Source organism: Ziziphus jujuba, chromosome 10 (genome assembly GCF_031755915.1).
Source record: "Ziziphus jujuba cultivar Dongzao chromosome 10, ASM3175591v1".
Lineage (NCBI taxonomy): Eukaryota > Viridiplantae > Streptophyta > Magnoliopsida > Rosales > Rhamnaceae > Ziziphus > Ziziphus jujuba.
In genome coordinates, this window is record NC_083388.1 from 7,034,248 (window position 1) to 7,046,975 (window position 12,728).

The window sequence follows — 12,728 nt, forward strand, 5'->3', positions numbered from 1 at the left end:
TTAAAAAGAAGAAAAAAATAAAAAATAAAAAATAAATGAGGTCAGAGTGGAAGCCAAGCCCATAATTTTCTTTCACCAAACCATTTAGGAGAAAGCCTACTGAGTCTGGTGTTCCTTTAGAAGCATCTGTATAACTATCAGAAACTAAATTTGTAATTTTATTTATCATTGATACATGTATACATCTATGTCAAATTAACTTTGTAAGTTCTAATTTATTTTGCTCTTCAAGCTTTTTCTCCCCCTAGCTTTTATAAGCTTCTTTTGCCTTCACTATTTTTCTGACGGCTAAAAGAAGGAATTTTATTTATTTTAACTTTTCTCTTCTTCCTTTGTTTTAATCTTCCTGCTTGATAACCCCTAAAAAGAACAATTTCAAAAAAAGAAACAATGTATAGCTATGCTTTGATTTCCTTGACAAGAATATCGATATATGTAGGGAAAACTCCAAATTCTACTGCAACCATTTTAAAATTTACAAAGAGAGGACAAGCCAAGAATATTGTACAACTATATATTGATATGCTTTATTTTACGTCATTTCTGATAAAAATATCCATTCCATTAAAAAATTGTGAAAATGGAGTAAAAAAGAAAATTGCACAGGCATTATACATGGTGGAAATGACAACATTTTCTAAGGGGCTAACATGATCATACTCATACAGTTGCAGCCCTGAGAGAAAGAAAGTCTGAAATCTTATTGGTGTAAAAATCTGGTTGTATGGTGTTCTTAGGATTCTGAAGCATTGACAAAGTGGTTACACCTGTTTAAGAAAAATGAAAAAAAAAAGAAAAATCCTTAATTAAGCTACAAATCAAACAAAATGTAAAGTTACCTGGGCAAAAAACATCAGAGAAATGTGGATTACCAGAAAGAACAAGAAGTGTTTTGCAACCTCCATTCTGTCCAAACAGAATATCAGTATCGAGTCTGTCACCAACCATGCAGATCTGAGATTTTGTGATTCCGAATCTGTCATTTAATCCAAGCAAACAATGTTAATTGATCAGGCATGCAACATGACCAGTATGTTTGATAAAATCTTTCAAAAATCCTTGTGTACTGGCACTCCGGTGGTTTTCGCATATCAGTTATGAAATATAGTCAGTTGTTTGACTGGTTTCCCAACAAAGGCCCTGTAATGTGTTACAGTAATCATGTTGTTCAACAATTGGTAATAACATAGATGTTAGTCATGGCTGTCAAAGTCATGACAAGAGATTTTTCACTGCTTGTTAACTTTCAAGATATAAAATGCTGACTTGAAAGCAAAATGCAAACCCACTAAGTTATTAGCACTTCATGTGGCTTCATTTTGATTAGTTGATTGAGATCATCTACGGATGCCCTCAAAGAAAATGTGTAGCTGTCTTGTTAACCAAGAAAAGTTACAGCAATTTATTACTTGACTATGGACATTTATAACATCTTCAATGCATTCTCTAATATTGCATAGCATTCTATGCTTTAAGCTTATTTTCTCCCTTGTTTTATTCAACCATCCCTAAATTGCACCAATGGTGAATTTCCTAGTATAAATTTGGTTACTTGACTATGTTTAAAGTCACTCATAAAATGCTAGATCAAGCAAATATTTAACAAAGCATGTGCACCATTTATAATATATTTCATTTTATAACATGTATATTGCGAGAATGCTTATGGATACATGAGATAAACAGCACTCATTGTTGTTAGCAAGAAATCGTAAATTAAAAAGAAAAAAGAAAAGAGAAAAAGGAAAAAGAAGAACAAGAACAAGAATTGAAGGATTTGAGTTACTTGGTTGCTAAGTAGTCCATCATAAAAGTTGAAGGTTTTCCTACAACCAGTGGCTCACGTTGAGTAGATCCACTGATAGCCCCAACCATAGAACCACCACCTGAAAGCAAAGAAAATCCATATGGCCTTAGAAGAAAAAAACAACATATTGCTAAACTTTCTTGAAACAAGTTCCCAGTTCCATACAAACACATTATCTATATATTTGGATATTTTGTTAAGTTAGCAATTTTTTAAAAGTTCATAAAACTAGAAAACTAGCCCAACAGTGGCTAACATAACAACACGGTGCTTAAAAATTTGTATATAATACTATAAGAAGGTAGGGCACAATCTTAGTACTTTGACATAGTTCCTAAAACCATGTTGCACATAGTTTCTATTTTATACCACAAGGAATTTGGTTGATTAGTTAAAAATAGGACCTATTCTAGCCCACTCCTTTTGCCCATAATATAAAAAATATCACCATCTAACTTCATCTTTTAACAGAAGTTTAAGTCACATGTAGCAAGCTAAACTAGACTTGACAAAAACAGCAAACCCTTGAAAGCAATTTGCTTAGTCTGACTCAATATCCATAAGAGTACCAAGACAACATTCCCTTTAAATGGATTTTAATTCATATTCCAGTTGGAAAAACTTTTAGGATGTCAACATAATTCTCCCGGAAACAACTAGCCAGAGTACATTTAAAAAAGCCGACCATCGCAACATACTATTTATTTAAACATTTGAAAAATAACATCATTAAAAGGCTGCAGAGAAGTTTAAAGTGCAGTAAAGTAGGAGAGAAGTGGACCTGCCCATTCCTGAACATCTGTGAGATGAGTAACAGCATCACGATTGGTTGCAATGAAAAGACACCCCGGATTTTCACGTATACATAGTGTTGCATACCTTCCATCATGAAAACAATATTTGATGATCATGTCTCCACAGAAGACCAAATCTAGCTTATTTATTTAATGCACATAACAAGAAAGTAAAAGCTTAAAGAAACACCATAGCTTGGTACAAGATGACTAAAATCGTAAAAAATATTTTTAGAATAACAAGATATTTCTGCAAAGTGTACAAGTATATATGGTTAAAGATTTTGTGATATGGACATACATTGCAACTATGATATGATTCATGTCACATGAATAACTTACTGGACTTTGTAGTAGTTGAAATAACGATCAAATCCTACCACAACAGCCCCAACCTGCAAAGGCAATGAACAAAATGTTATAATCATGATTAAAATTAAAAATCGTACAGAAAAAGAAAATTTGATGATGAGATTATAATTTAATAAGGCTATAATCTATAAATCAATAAGCAAGTTCCCTGTGTAAAAACTCAAAAATTAAAAAAAAAAAAATTTGAAAAAAAAAAAGGGAAAGAAAGAAAGAAAGAAAGAACAGATGCATACATTCTCATCATGCTCCATTCGAAACCCAGGTTTTAGCTCTATTTTCTTCTCACCATCCTCCTGTAAAAGAAGAAATTCTGTATAATAAGATATGCTTCATACATACATAATTATTAAGAGGTAGCATTCATGATTGGATAAAAAACTTGATCCTAAAACTTCCAAAACAAGACATATAGACCTATTAAAGAATGAAAACTCCACCTATTCAGTTTTGAACAATGCTTCTGTTTGTAAAATTGGAAATTAAACCACTCGATATCACAGATTATGACTTGAAAATAATGTATGCATGTCAAGTATATTGGTATAGTGCAGTGGATTTTACAAAATTGGAACTTATACATACCGGTCCACCAAAGTATTGAAATCCAGCAAGTTCAACCTCCTTTATGATTCCATCTTCTCCAATCACATAAATCTAAAACATGCCCTATCATCAGTTTGTATAATCTATGTTGATCATTAGCATAGTCATACAAGAAAGTTAAAGTGAATATGTTTTATCTAATTTGATATTTGTGAAGAACGGATATCTGTATCAAGCTGGACTAGAGCCAGATGCATGTCAATGGTAGAGGATGCAAGAGTAACAACAGTCTTCTATTCTTATTGCAAGTAGGAAAAATAAGCAGAGCCTAGTATACCAAACTATACTTATCTTTTGACAGTACCATAATTAAGATACAAAAGCCATTGACAGAAAACAAATAAATAGAAGATATGAAAGCCATTCAAAAAGCAATATGAAGTTCTTTCTCTCTCTTTCTTTTCAGTGAATGAGAATGCTGAAGCATAGTGAAATAATACATCAAAGAAAAAGAATGTACTTTCTTTTAAAAGATCTATTACTCTTACAGCATAGGTCTTCTAACCCGTGTTGCTGCAGCAAATGTGTTAATAGCATGTTTAATACCTTTTTATCTTTTGGGAAATTGATGGACTTCAAATAGGCAGCAGCAGCAAAAGATGATGCAAAAATTTCCTCCTGAAAGCATTCAAATGTGATTAAAATTATTGGTGCCGAAACGTCTGCAACATCATAAAATATATATATACATATATATATATATAAATTTGGCAGACTTAACCTCATTGACATTCAGGCCAAGCGTCTCGAACTTTTTTCCATATTGCTTCCTAGACTTTGTTGAGTTGTTGGTAACAAAGACTAATCTTTTTCCCTAAAGGAAAAAGGACACTGTCAAATGGTTAGGGTTTGCAAATCAATTATTCTCTTTAATTATTGCTCTTGCAGTCAAACAGAATAATAATATGCAGTATTTTGATCCACAAGTAATGTTCCGAAAGTGGATTAAGTGACTGTTAGGCAGAACTTTTTATTGGTTTAAAAGCTTTACTTGAAGGCCAAAAGCTCTTTAATTAAAAAATAAAGAAATTTGACAAAAGTTAACAAGCATGGCAAAAAAAAGAGTTTTTTTAAGCTGTTTTAGAGAAGCCAAATTTTTTATATATTTTTTTTAAAAAAACTTTTTTTTTTTTAGCTAATATGGAAACTCAATAAGCATTAATAAGCATTTGATACAGTTTTTTTAGCTTATATGGAAACTCATTGAGTATTTAATACAACTTTTTTATTTACAGCCAAATATTTATTAACCTTTTAATAAATGTTCTTTTTCAAAAAGATCTATTATATAAAGTTTCAAAAAGATCTATTATATAAAGCTTTACAGACAAAAGTTATATTTTTTTCAGCTATATCAAACGGCCCATAACTATATTCCAGTAATGCATCAAAAATACAAACCTAATTTGCAAACAAATATAAATTAGGAAAAACAGAAAAATGCCTAATTTGCATACAAACCTTTGACCGTAGCAGTTCAAGAGTTTCCGGGACTCCATCAATCAGCTTATCCCCTTTCCATATAACTCCTGCATTTATGCAGTAACAAAAATAAACTATTTCAATAAAGCATTATATTATCCATAAGAATCTAATTTAACCTCCTTGCTCCGCCATTTCCCACACTCAACACCCTGGTACAAAATCAACAACAAAACAAGCAGATAGTTGCAGGCATTGAACAAATTACAACTCAAAAATCCTCCGATATAAGAATCCCCAAACCCAGAAAAAATTAAAAATAAAAAAAAGAATATATTTGTTTATAAGACAGGGTTGATTAATGGGTTTCATATAATTCATTCAATTTCTTAACATAGAAAACAAACACTTCCATAAAAGCCCCATAATTTTTTTTTTTAACCATTCCTTTTCAAATTTGCACCATCAAATAATGTAAACCAAGAAACCGAAAACCTTCATTATTCAATCAGGACCACAAATCACACCCTCAAAAACCCAATTAAACGGACAAAACGAAATCGACCCCATCCAGTCAAAGCGCTTCCATTTTACAAGATCAATACTCAAAACAACAACAAAAACAAAAACTAAATAAAATAAAAATAAAAAAGAGAGTGGTCTTACCATCACAGTCGAAGATAAAGGTCTCAACAGAGTCGATGAGTTCGTCGGCATTCTTGAGGGGCTGTGCCGAAGCTCGAGTGGTGAAACTTGCCATTCTCGACTTGTTAGCGGTTTTCTTAGTGTTCCATGAAAGACAGGGGAAATTGGAAAGACGGTTTGGAGCAGAGAAGGAGAGATTATGGTTGAGACCCAGAAATTTGGAGGTGTTGGAGAAGAAGAAGGATGGTTTTGATGGGTTTGCAGAAACAGCAGAGACTGAAAGAGAAGCTGTGGCTGCTCTGCTCAGCATCTCTGTCTTCTGTGTCTTTGCTTTTTTTTGGTCTTTCAAGGGATATGTGTGTGGTTTTTTTTTTTTTTTTTTTTTTCTTTTTGTGTTGGACGTTTAAGGCCGTTAGCTTTTTTGAAGTGGTTGTTTGTGGTGACTTGGAGTTTTTTGCTTTTTATTTGGGTAATGAGGTGACGTGGAGGTTTGAGTGGCTGAATAGGTGCCCGTTGGTTTTATCTTTTTCTCCTTAGACTAATAAAGAAATTTATAAAAACCAGTTCTTCTTCTAAAAAAATAAAATAACAAAAAAACAGTTCTTAAAAAATAATAATAATAATAATAATAACAATGTTAACAACGATAACAAAAACAAAAATAAAACAAAACCAAAAAAAGAAGAAGATAATTTTGTAAAAATTACATGCAATAATTTTAATTTTAAATGGTACTGGGTTGAGGTTCAAGGGGTTTAATATAGAAATCAATTAAAAATAATATTATCAACATTTTCAAAAATCTTGATGAATGATTTATTGTGAGATTTTATAGGTGGTATAATACATTTTTTTTTTCATTTTCTTTTTTCTTTTACGAATTATCCTTGGAGAATTGGTCTAAAATAGATGTTATTTCTCTCGTCACTAATGATAAATGAATATGAATATTATGAAATCATTGATGCATATTTCTGCGTCTGCGTTGCATTTATAAGTGTCCATCAGGATTCAGGATTGCTCAAACAGTTCAAATATATTATATATAGAAATGTGGAAATTCAAACTCAGGAAACAGGATTAACCCACATGATATTTAAATATATATATATATATATATACATAATCAATTTTTTATCAGAACATTTTTATAAATTTTCTATCAAAATTACGTTTATTAGTCTTTGAATATTTTAAAAAATTATAATTTAAAAATATATTTAGAATTCATATGAGTTATAATAAGATTTATTTTGTCTTTTTAGAATTTAATATTTTTCTCTATTTATATAAACTTAATATATTTTTAAATTTCAGCTATTGAAAAGATTTAAGAATTAATAAAAGAGATCTTGATAGAAAACTCATCAAGTGTATTGATGAGAAATTGACTTTATATACATATACAACCAAATTCAAATTGGATTTTTAATATCAAGATTAATTTCAAAATTTTATTTTTCATACCTTTGATTATATCAAAAGTTGAAATTTAAAATTATATTTATTAATCATCAGATCTTGATAGTTTACTTTCTGTACATAAAGTTTTAATATGTTATTAAACTCATATTTCATCACTTTTTGAATTTTAAATTTTAATTCTTAATGTAATCCAAAAGTTAACAAAAAAAAGTTTAATATTAAAACTATGAGATTATCTTAATTTGAGTTTAAGGCATCAAAATATTTACCTAGAACATACATTCATTGTCAACTACATTGTCAACCATTGAATAAAGTTAGCTCAATTAGTATGTTTTTCACATTTACACGCATAATCTTGTGAGTTTGAGATTCACTATCTCCATTTTAATTTAGAAATTATTATACTTATAAAATAATATATATATATATATATATATATACATAGAATCACACTTATAGCAGGACATATATATATATATATATAATCCGACTTATATCATGATGGCATGATGTTTTTAAAACCAGATATTTATTTATTAGCCTTTAATTAGAAATTCAAAAAAGTCAAATATAATTTTATATTTTAATCATTAATATGATTTAAAGCTTAAAAAGGAAAAAGTTAGTCTTGATATTCAAACCTAATTTGAACCTAATTGTATATATATATATATATATCAATAATGTTAGAGTTACCAAAATGTTTATCAAATTATTTACAAAATTTATTTATCATTTATATATGAATTATACCAATTAATAATATTTTAATATATATTATTTGGTAAATAAATATGATAAATATTTTGATACCTATAATATTATTGTATATATATATATATATATATAATAAATAACATATATTAATTAGGACAAACTTGAAAGTGAACTTTTAGAAGGGTTAGAGTAATATAATATATAATTTGAATCCTTTTTATTTAACAAAAAGTAACATTTTTTTATTGTATTTAATATTTATTTTAAATATTGATATAAAACTAACCTATAAAGTAGGCCTAAGTATACGCCGATGAAGTACTTGTCCCCCTCAATTTATTTTTGCTTTTATAAAAAAATATATATATACTTATTTATTTTTTAAAAACAATTTTGTAAAGATAGTAGATAGTGCCCCTCTCAAAAAATTAAATAGTATGCATTTTGTTTTCTTTTTATAAATATGTATTATTTTTTTATATTTTCAAAGTTTTTTTTTTTCTTTTTTTCTTATGAGATACTTTTACATGGGAAATAAGTTAAATTAATTTATATCATTAATCATTCTAAATTTATCTATCTTTTCTAGTAAGTATTGGTGTCTATGTAATTAAAACCTCATCTTATCAAAAAAAAAATAAAAATACAAAAATACAAAAAAAAAAATCTCTCTTTTATTAATTAAATTAGCTTCTTCTTCTTCTTTTTTTCCTTTAACTTTTCGTTGAATTTAAAGATTCTTGTATGCGAAGAAAATAAAAAAAGTTCATTTTAGTTTAATTCCTAATTATAGCAAATAAATCATAATTTGAAATTTAAAATTCATCTAGATGATTTTTTTCCATAATTATTAACCTAATGCAACAATTTAGAGTAACATTACTTTAAAAAATACATTTCATTATACAATGGTGCCTCCTAAACTAAATTTCTGGATCCATCGCTCGGTCTAAGGCTCCTAAACGTCCAAATTCGGCGTTAATGTTAATATATTATTGATTGAAACAATTACATAATTTAAATATGAATTACATTATTTGATAAACAAATTTGGTAAATAATTTAATAAATTTAGCATTATTAGCATAGAGGTATTTATTTATTTTGTTTGAAGTGGGGAAATACAAACTTAGGATTTATAATTATGAGTGAGGAGATTGTAAGTTATACTAATAGACATGTTCCTAAAATGACATTAATACTTGTTATATATTTAGCAAAACAGATTTTTTTTTTTTTTTTGAAGCAGGAAAATCCTAATTGAGGAAGTTAAAAATTATTTACCAAAAAAAAAAAAAAGAGGAAAGTTGATAAATTGTTATCCTATAATCACATTTATAAATGATGATCTTATACACTACCTTTTCTTAGTAATTTTTCAACAACTTTTCTATATTTTGTATAATCACTTTTTTTTTTTTTTTCCTATTTTCCATGATTACATATAATAAGATTTTACCACCGCTTACCAGTTACAACCTTAAAGAATCCCAAATTGTTGTCACATTTTGCTCTAAAAAACTTGTATATGGATACATTATCAAAAAGCCTGTGTACTGTAGCAAATTCCTATATTTTATTATGATTTGTTAATTTCTTATGATTTTTTATTTTTATGCACATGAATTGTACACCAGAAATGAACTATATACAATTTTTTTTGAATAACTATATAATACTTTGAAAATATGAATGATAAAAATTAATCTAAGTTAATACTAGAAAATATGAATGATAAAATTAATCTAAGTTAATACTTAGAAAATATGAATGACAAAATTAATTTAAGTTTGAACTTTATAACGTTGTGTGTTCATATATATATATATATATATATATATATAGGATCCTCTCTATCTCTCTCTCTCTCTCTCTCTTTTTTGGTTTGTGAATATTAGGATCCTTGATATGTTGCCATCGTGCAAATTAATGGTCAAGATTTAGTCTTTTAGTTTATTTTTTCTTTTCTTGTTTTTTTTTTTTTTAACTTTAAAAATTTTCATAATTAGGAAACTTATTTTAACTAATTAAGATTCCCTACATTTTTATTCAAAAAAAAAAATGAAGGTAGTAAAACAAAAAACACACATATGTTAGATTCAGTGAAAAATAAAAGAAATAAGAGATTAAAGAAAAGGGCTAGTTTTATAGATTAATTGCTTTGATTTATTGCCAAAAATAATAACAATAGTTGATATCATAAATATTTGTATTTATTACAATCATTTATTGTAAAAAAAAAAAATTGTTTGGAAGTTAATGGAAATCAAAATATGGAGAAATCAATCTTAATCATGTACATATATTTTATTTTAAATGTTGTGTGTTCATATAAAATATAAGTTTTATGGTTTTCAAAAATAGCCATTAATTGTGAAATGATATAAATGACAAGTATTAAGGTTAATTTATCCATTTTTAGTATGAAAGCAATTATGAGTATCTAAAAACTTAAACCTTAATATCACGTTAATTTTTGGTATCAAATATTTTGTATTTACTCAGCATGTCCTCCATATACAAATATAAATACAGAAGTTCAACGCTCTAAACACATCACCAAAAGAAAATCCCATAAGTTTCCAGAGAAACAAGAAGAGATGAGTTCAGGAGCTCAGTTCTTCATCATCTGCTTCTTAGCTTCTGCCCTATTATGCTTTGCTCGCCCCATACCTTCTGGTACTCTTCTTTTTCTTTTCCTCTTGAATTATTCATATTAATTATGTATTGCTTAGGAACATTTAATTTTTATGCTATTTATATAATTATAATATTATATAATATTTTCTTTTTCCATGCTATGCAGAAAATGAAGAGTCAATGCTGAACTTGGACTATAGTCCTCCACACACTCACCCTCCTACTCCTCCACCGCCTACAAATGGTGAATCTACTTTGTCCTCTGGTGGTATTATTGTTGTTAATTTTATAATAAATTAAAAAATCAAAAATCTAACTTTAATAATTTATTATACAATGAGCGGTTGAAAATGTTGTCCCCTGGTGGTATTATTGATATTAAATTTATACTAATAAAAAAAAATCTAACTTTAATAATTATACAATGTTACAATATTGATTTAATTGTTTGTGTTACTTTTTATTGCTAAGCAGAACATGAAGAATCATTGTTGAATGTGGATTACACTCCTCCTCACACTCACCCTCCTACTCCTCCTCCTCCCACAAAGGATGAATCTACTTTGTTCTCTGGTGGTACTATATATTGATATTAATTTATACTTAAATTAAAATGAAAATTTATTTTTCATAGTTATACAATGTTTAAAAATAAAACTTTAATTTTCATAGTTATACAATGTTTAAAAATAAAAATTTAATTTACATAATTATACAATGTTTAATTATTTGTATTACTTTCTATTGCTACCCAGAAAATGAAGAATCAATGTTGAATGTAGATTACACTCCTCCACACACTCGCCCTCCTACTCCTCCTCCTCCTTCAAAGCATGAATCTGTTTTGTCCCCTGGAGGTATATATATTATTGATATTAATTTTATACATAAATTTAAAAATAAATCTAACTTTAATGATTATACAGTGTTTGATTATTTGTGGTACTTTCAATTCTAAGCAGAAAATGAAGAATCAATTTTGAATGTGGATTACACTCCTCCACGTACTCACCCACCTACTCCTCCTCCTTCAAAGCATGAATCTGTTTTGTCCCCTGGAGGTATATTATTGATATTAATTTTGTACATAGATTTAAAAATAAATCTAACTTTAATGTTCATACAATGTTTGATTATTTGTGTTACTTTCTATTCTAAACAGAAAATGAAGAATCAATATTGAATGTTGATTACACCCCTCCACACACTCACCCTCCTACACCCCCTCTGCCTACAAAGGGTGAGTCTAATTTGTCCCATGGTGATGATGGTATTGATATTAGTTTTATACATAAACAAACAAAATTTAGTAAACATTGATATTAATTTTATAATTTTATACACATAAATTAATATTATCATAGTTATATGTTTTGAACTTTTTATTATAATATTATTTAGTTTTATGTATTATAAGATTTATATTTTTGATTACTTTGTATTGTTGAACAGAAAGTGAAGAGCCATTGTTTAATGTGGACTATAGTCCTCCACATACTCACCCTCCTACTCCTCCGCCCTCAAAGGATGAATCTGTTTTGTCCCCTGGTGGTATACTATTGATATTAATTTTATACATAATTTTTTTTTTTTAAAATAGAAATAAATCTATCTTTGAGAGCTATAAAATATATGATTATTTGTATTACTTACTATTTCTAAGCAGAAATTGATGAGTCAATTTTAAATTTGGACTACACTCCTCCACGCACTCATCCTCCTACTCCTCCTCCGCCTACAGAAGGTAAGTCTACTTTGTCCAGTGGTGATGATGGTATTACTGTTATTAATTTTCTACATAAACTTAAAAAAAAAAAAAATAGACAATATTGAATATAATTGTAATAATATTATTTAGTTTTTATATTATAATAATATTTATATTACTTTCTATTGTTAAACAGAAAGTGATAAAGATTCATTGTTCAATGTGGACTACAGTCCTCCTCACACTAGCCCTCCCATTAAGCCTCCACCCGCCCTGTATTGGTATTATTGATTTTGATTTTACACTCAAATTATAAAATGTTAATATAATAGTTATATGTTTTGTAATTTTTATTAATGTAATACTATTTAAAATATTTGATTATTGTATTATTTATATGCAGAAAATGACGAGTCAATGTTCAATTTCTACTACAGAAGTCTTCACGTAGAGAAGATCTGGTTTTTAGCCTGGACAACCTAAAAATGTTATTTAGTTTGTACGTCTGGCTATAAGCCCAATGCCAATTGGCCGGCTATGGATGAATAATATAAAATAAAGTTTATGTTTGCAACCTCCTATTTTAGTTTTA

General features: G+C 28.0%; 2 protein-coding genes across 3 annotated transcripts; one reads left to right on the forward strand and one right to left on the reverse strand.

Annotated features, from left to right (window-relative positions):
* Positions 1-491: 491 nt before the first annotated feature.
* Positions 492-6,065, reverse strand: LOC125421180 (phosphoglycolate phosphatase 1A, chloroplastic). Of its 2 annotated transcripts, XM_048469193.2 has the most exons (11): positions 5,665-6,064; positions 5,038-5,105; positions 4,298-4,390; positions 4,123-4,194; positions 3,556-3,627; positions 3,207-3,266; positions 2,944-2,996; positions 2,589-2,686; positions 1,787-1,886; positions 873-976; positions 492-767 (listed from the first exon to the last, which is right to left on the reverse strand). In XM_048469193.2, exons 1-11 carry the CDS (start codon positions 5,951-5,953, stop codon positions 661-663), a joined length of 1,116 nt encoding a protein of 371 aa, XP_048325150.2. In that variant the 5' UTR covers positions 5,954-6,064; the 3' UTR covers positions 492-660. The 2 variants fall into 2 exon arrangements, with proteins under 2 accessions (XP_048325150.2, XP_048325151.2); XM_048469194.2 differs by lacking the exon at positions 3,556-3,627 and having other exon boundaries at positions 5,665-6,065.
* Positions 6,066-10,359: 4,294 nt separating this feature from the next.
* On the forward strand, positions 10,360-12,701 carry LOC107410755 (early nodulin-75-like). The gene is made up of 10 exons (XM_060811721.1): positions 10,360-10,467; positions 10,595-10,672; positions 10,903-11,004; positions 11,184-11,285; positions 11,391-11,489; positions 11,591-11,668; positions 11,881-11,979; positions 12,095-12,172; positions 12,333-12,417; positions 12,540-12,701. Coding segments are annotated over exons 1-10 (801 nt in total). The 5' UTR covers positions 10,360-10,388; the 3' UTR covers positions 12,541-12,701.
* The last annotated feature ends 27 nt before the right edge of the window (positions 12,702-12,728 follow it).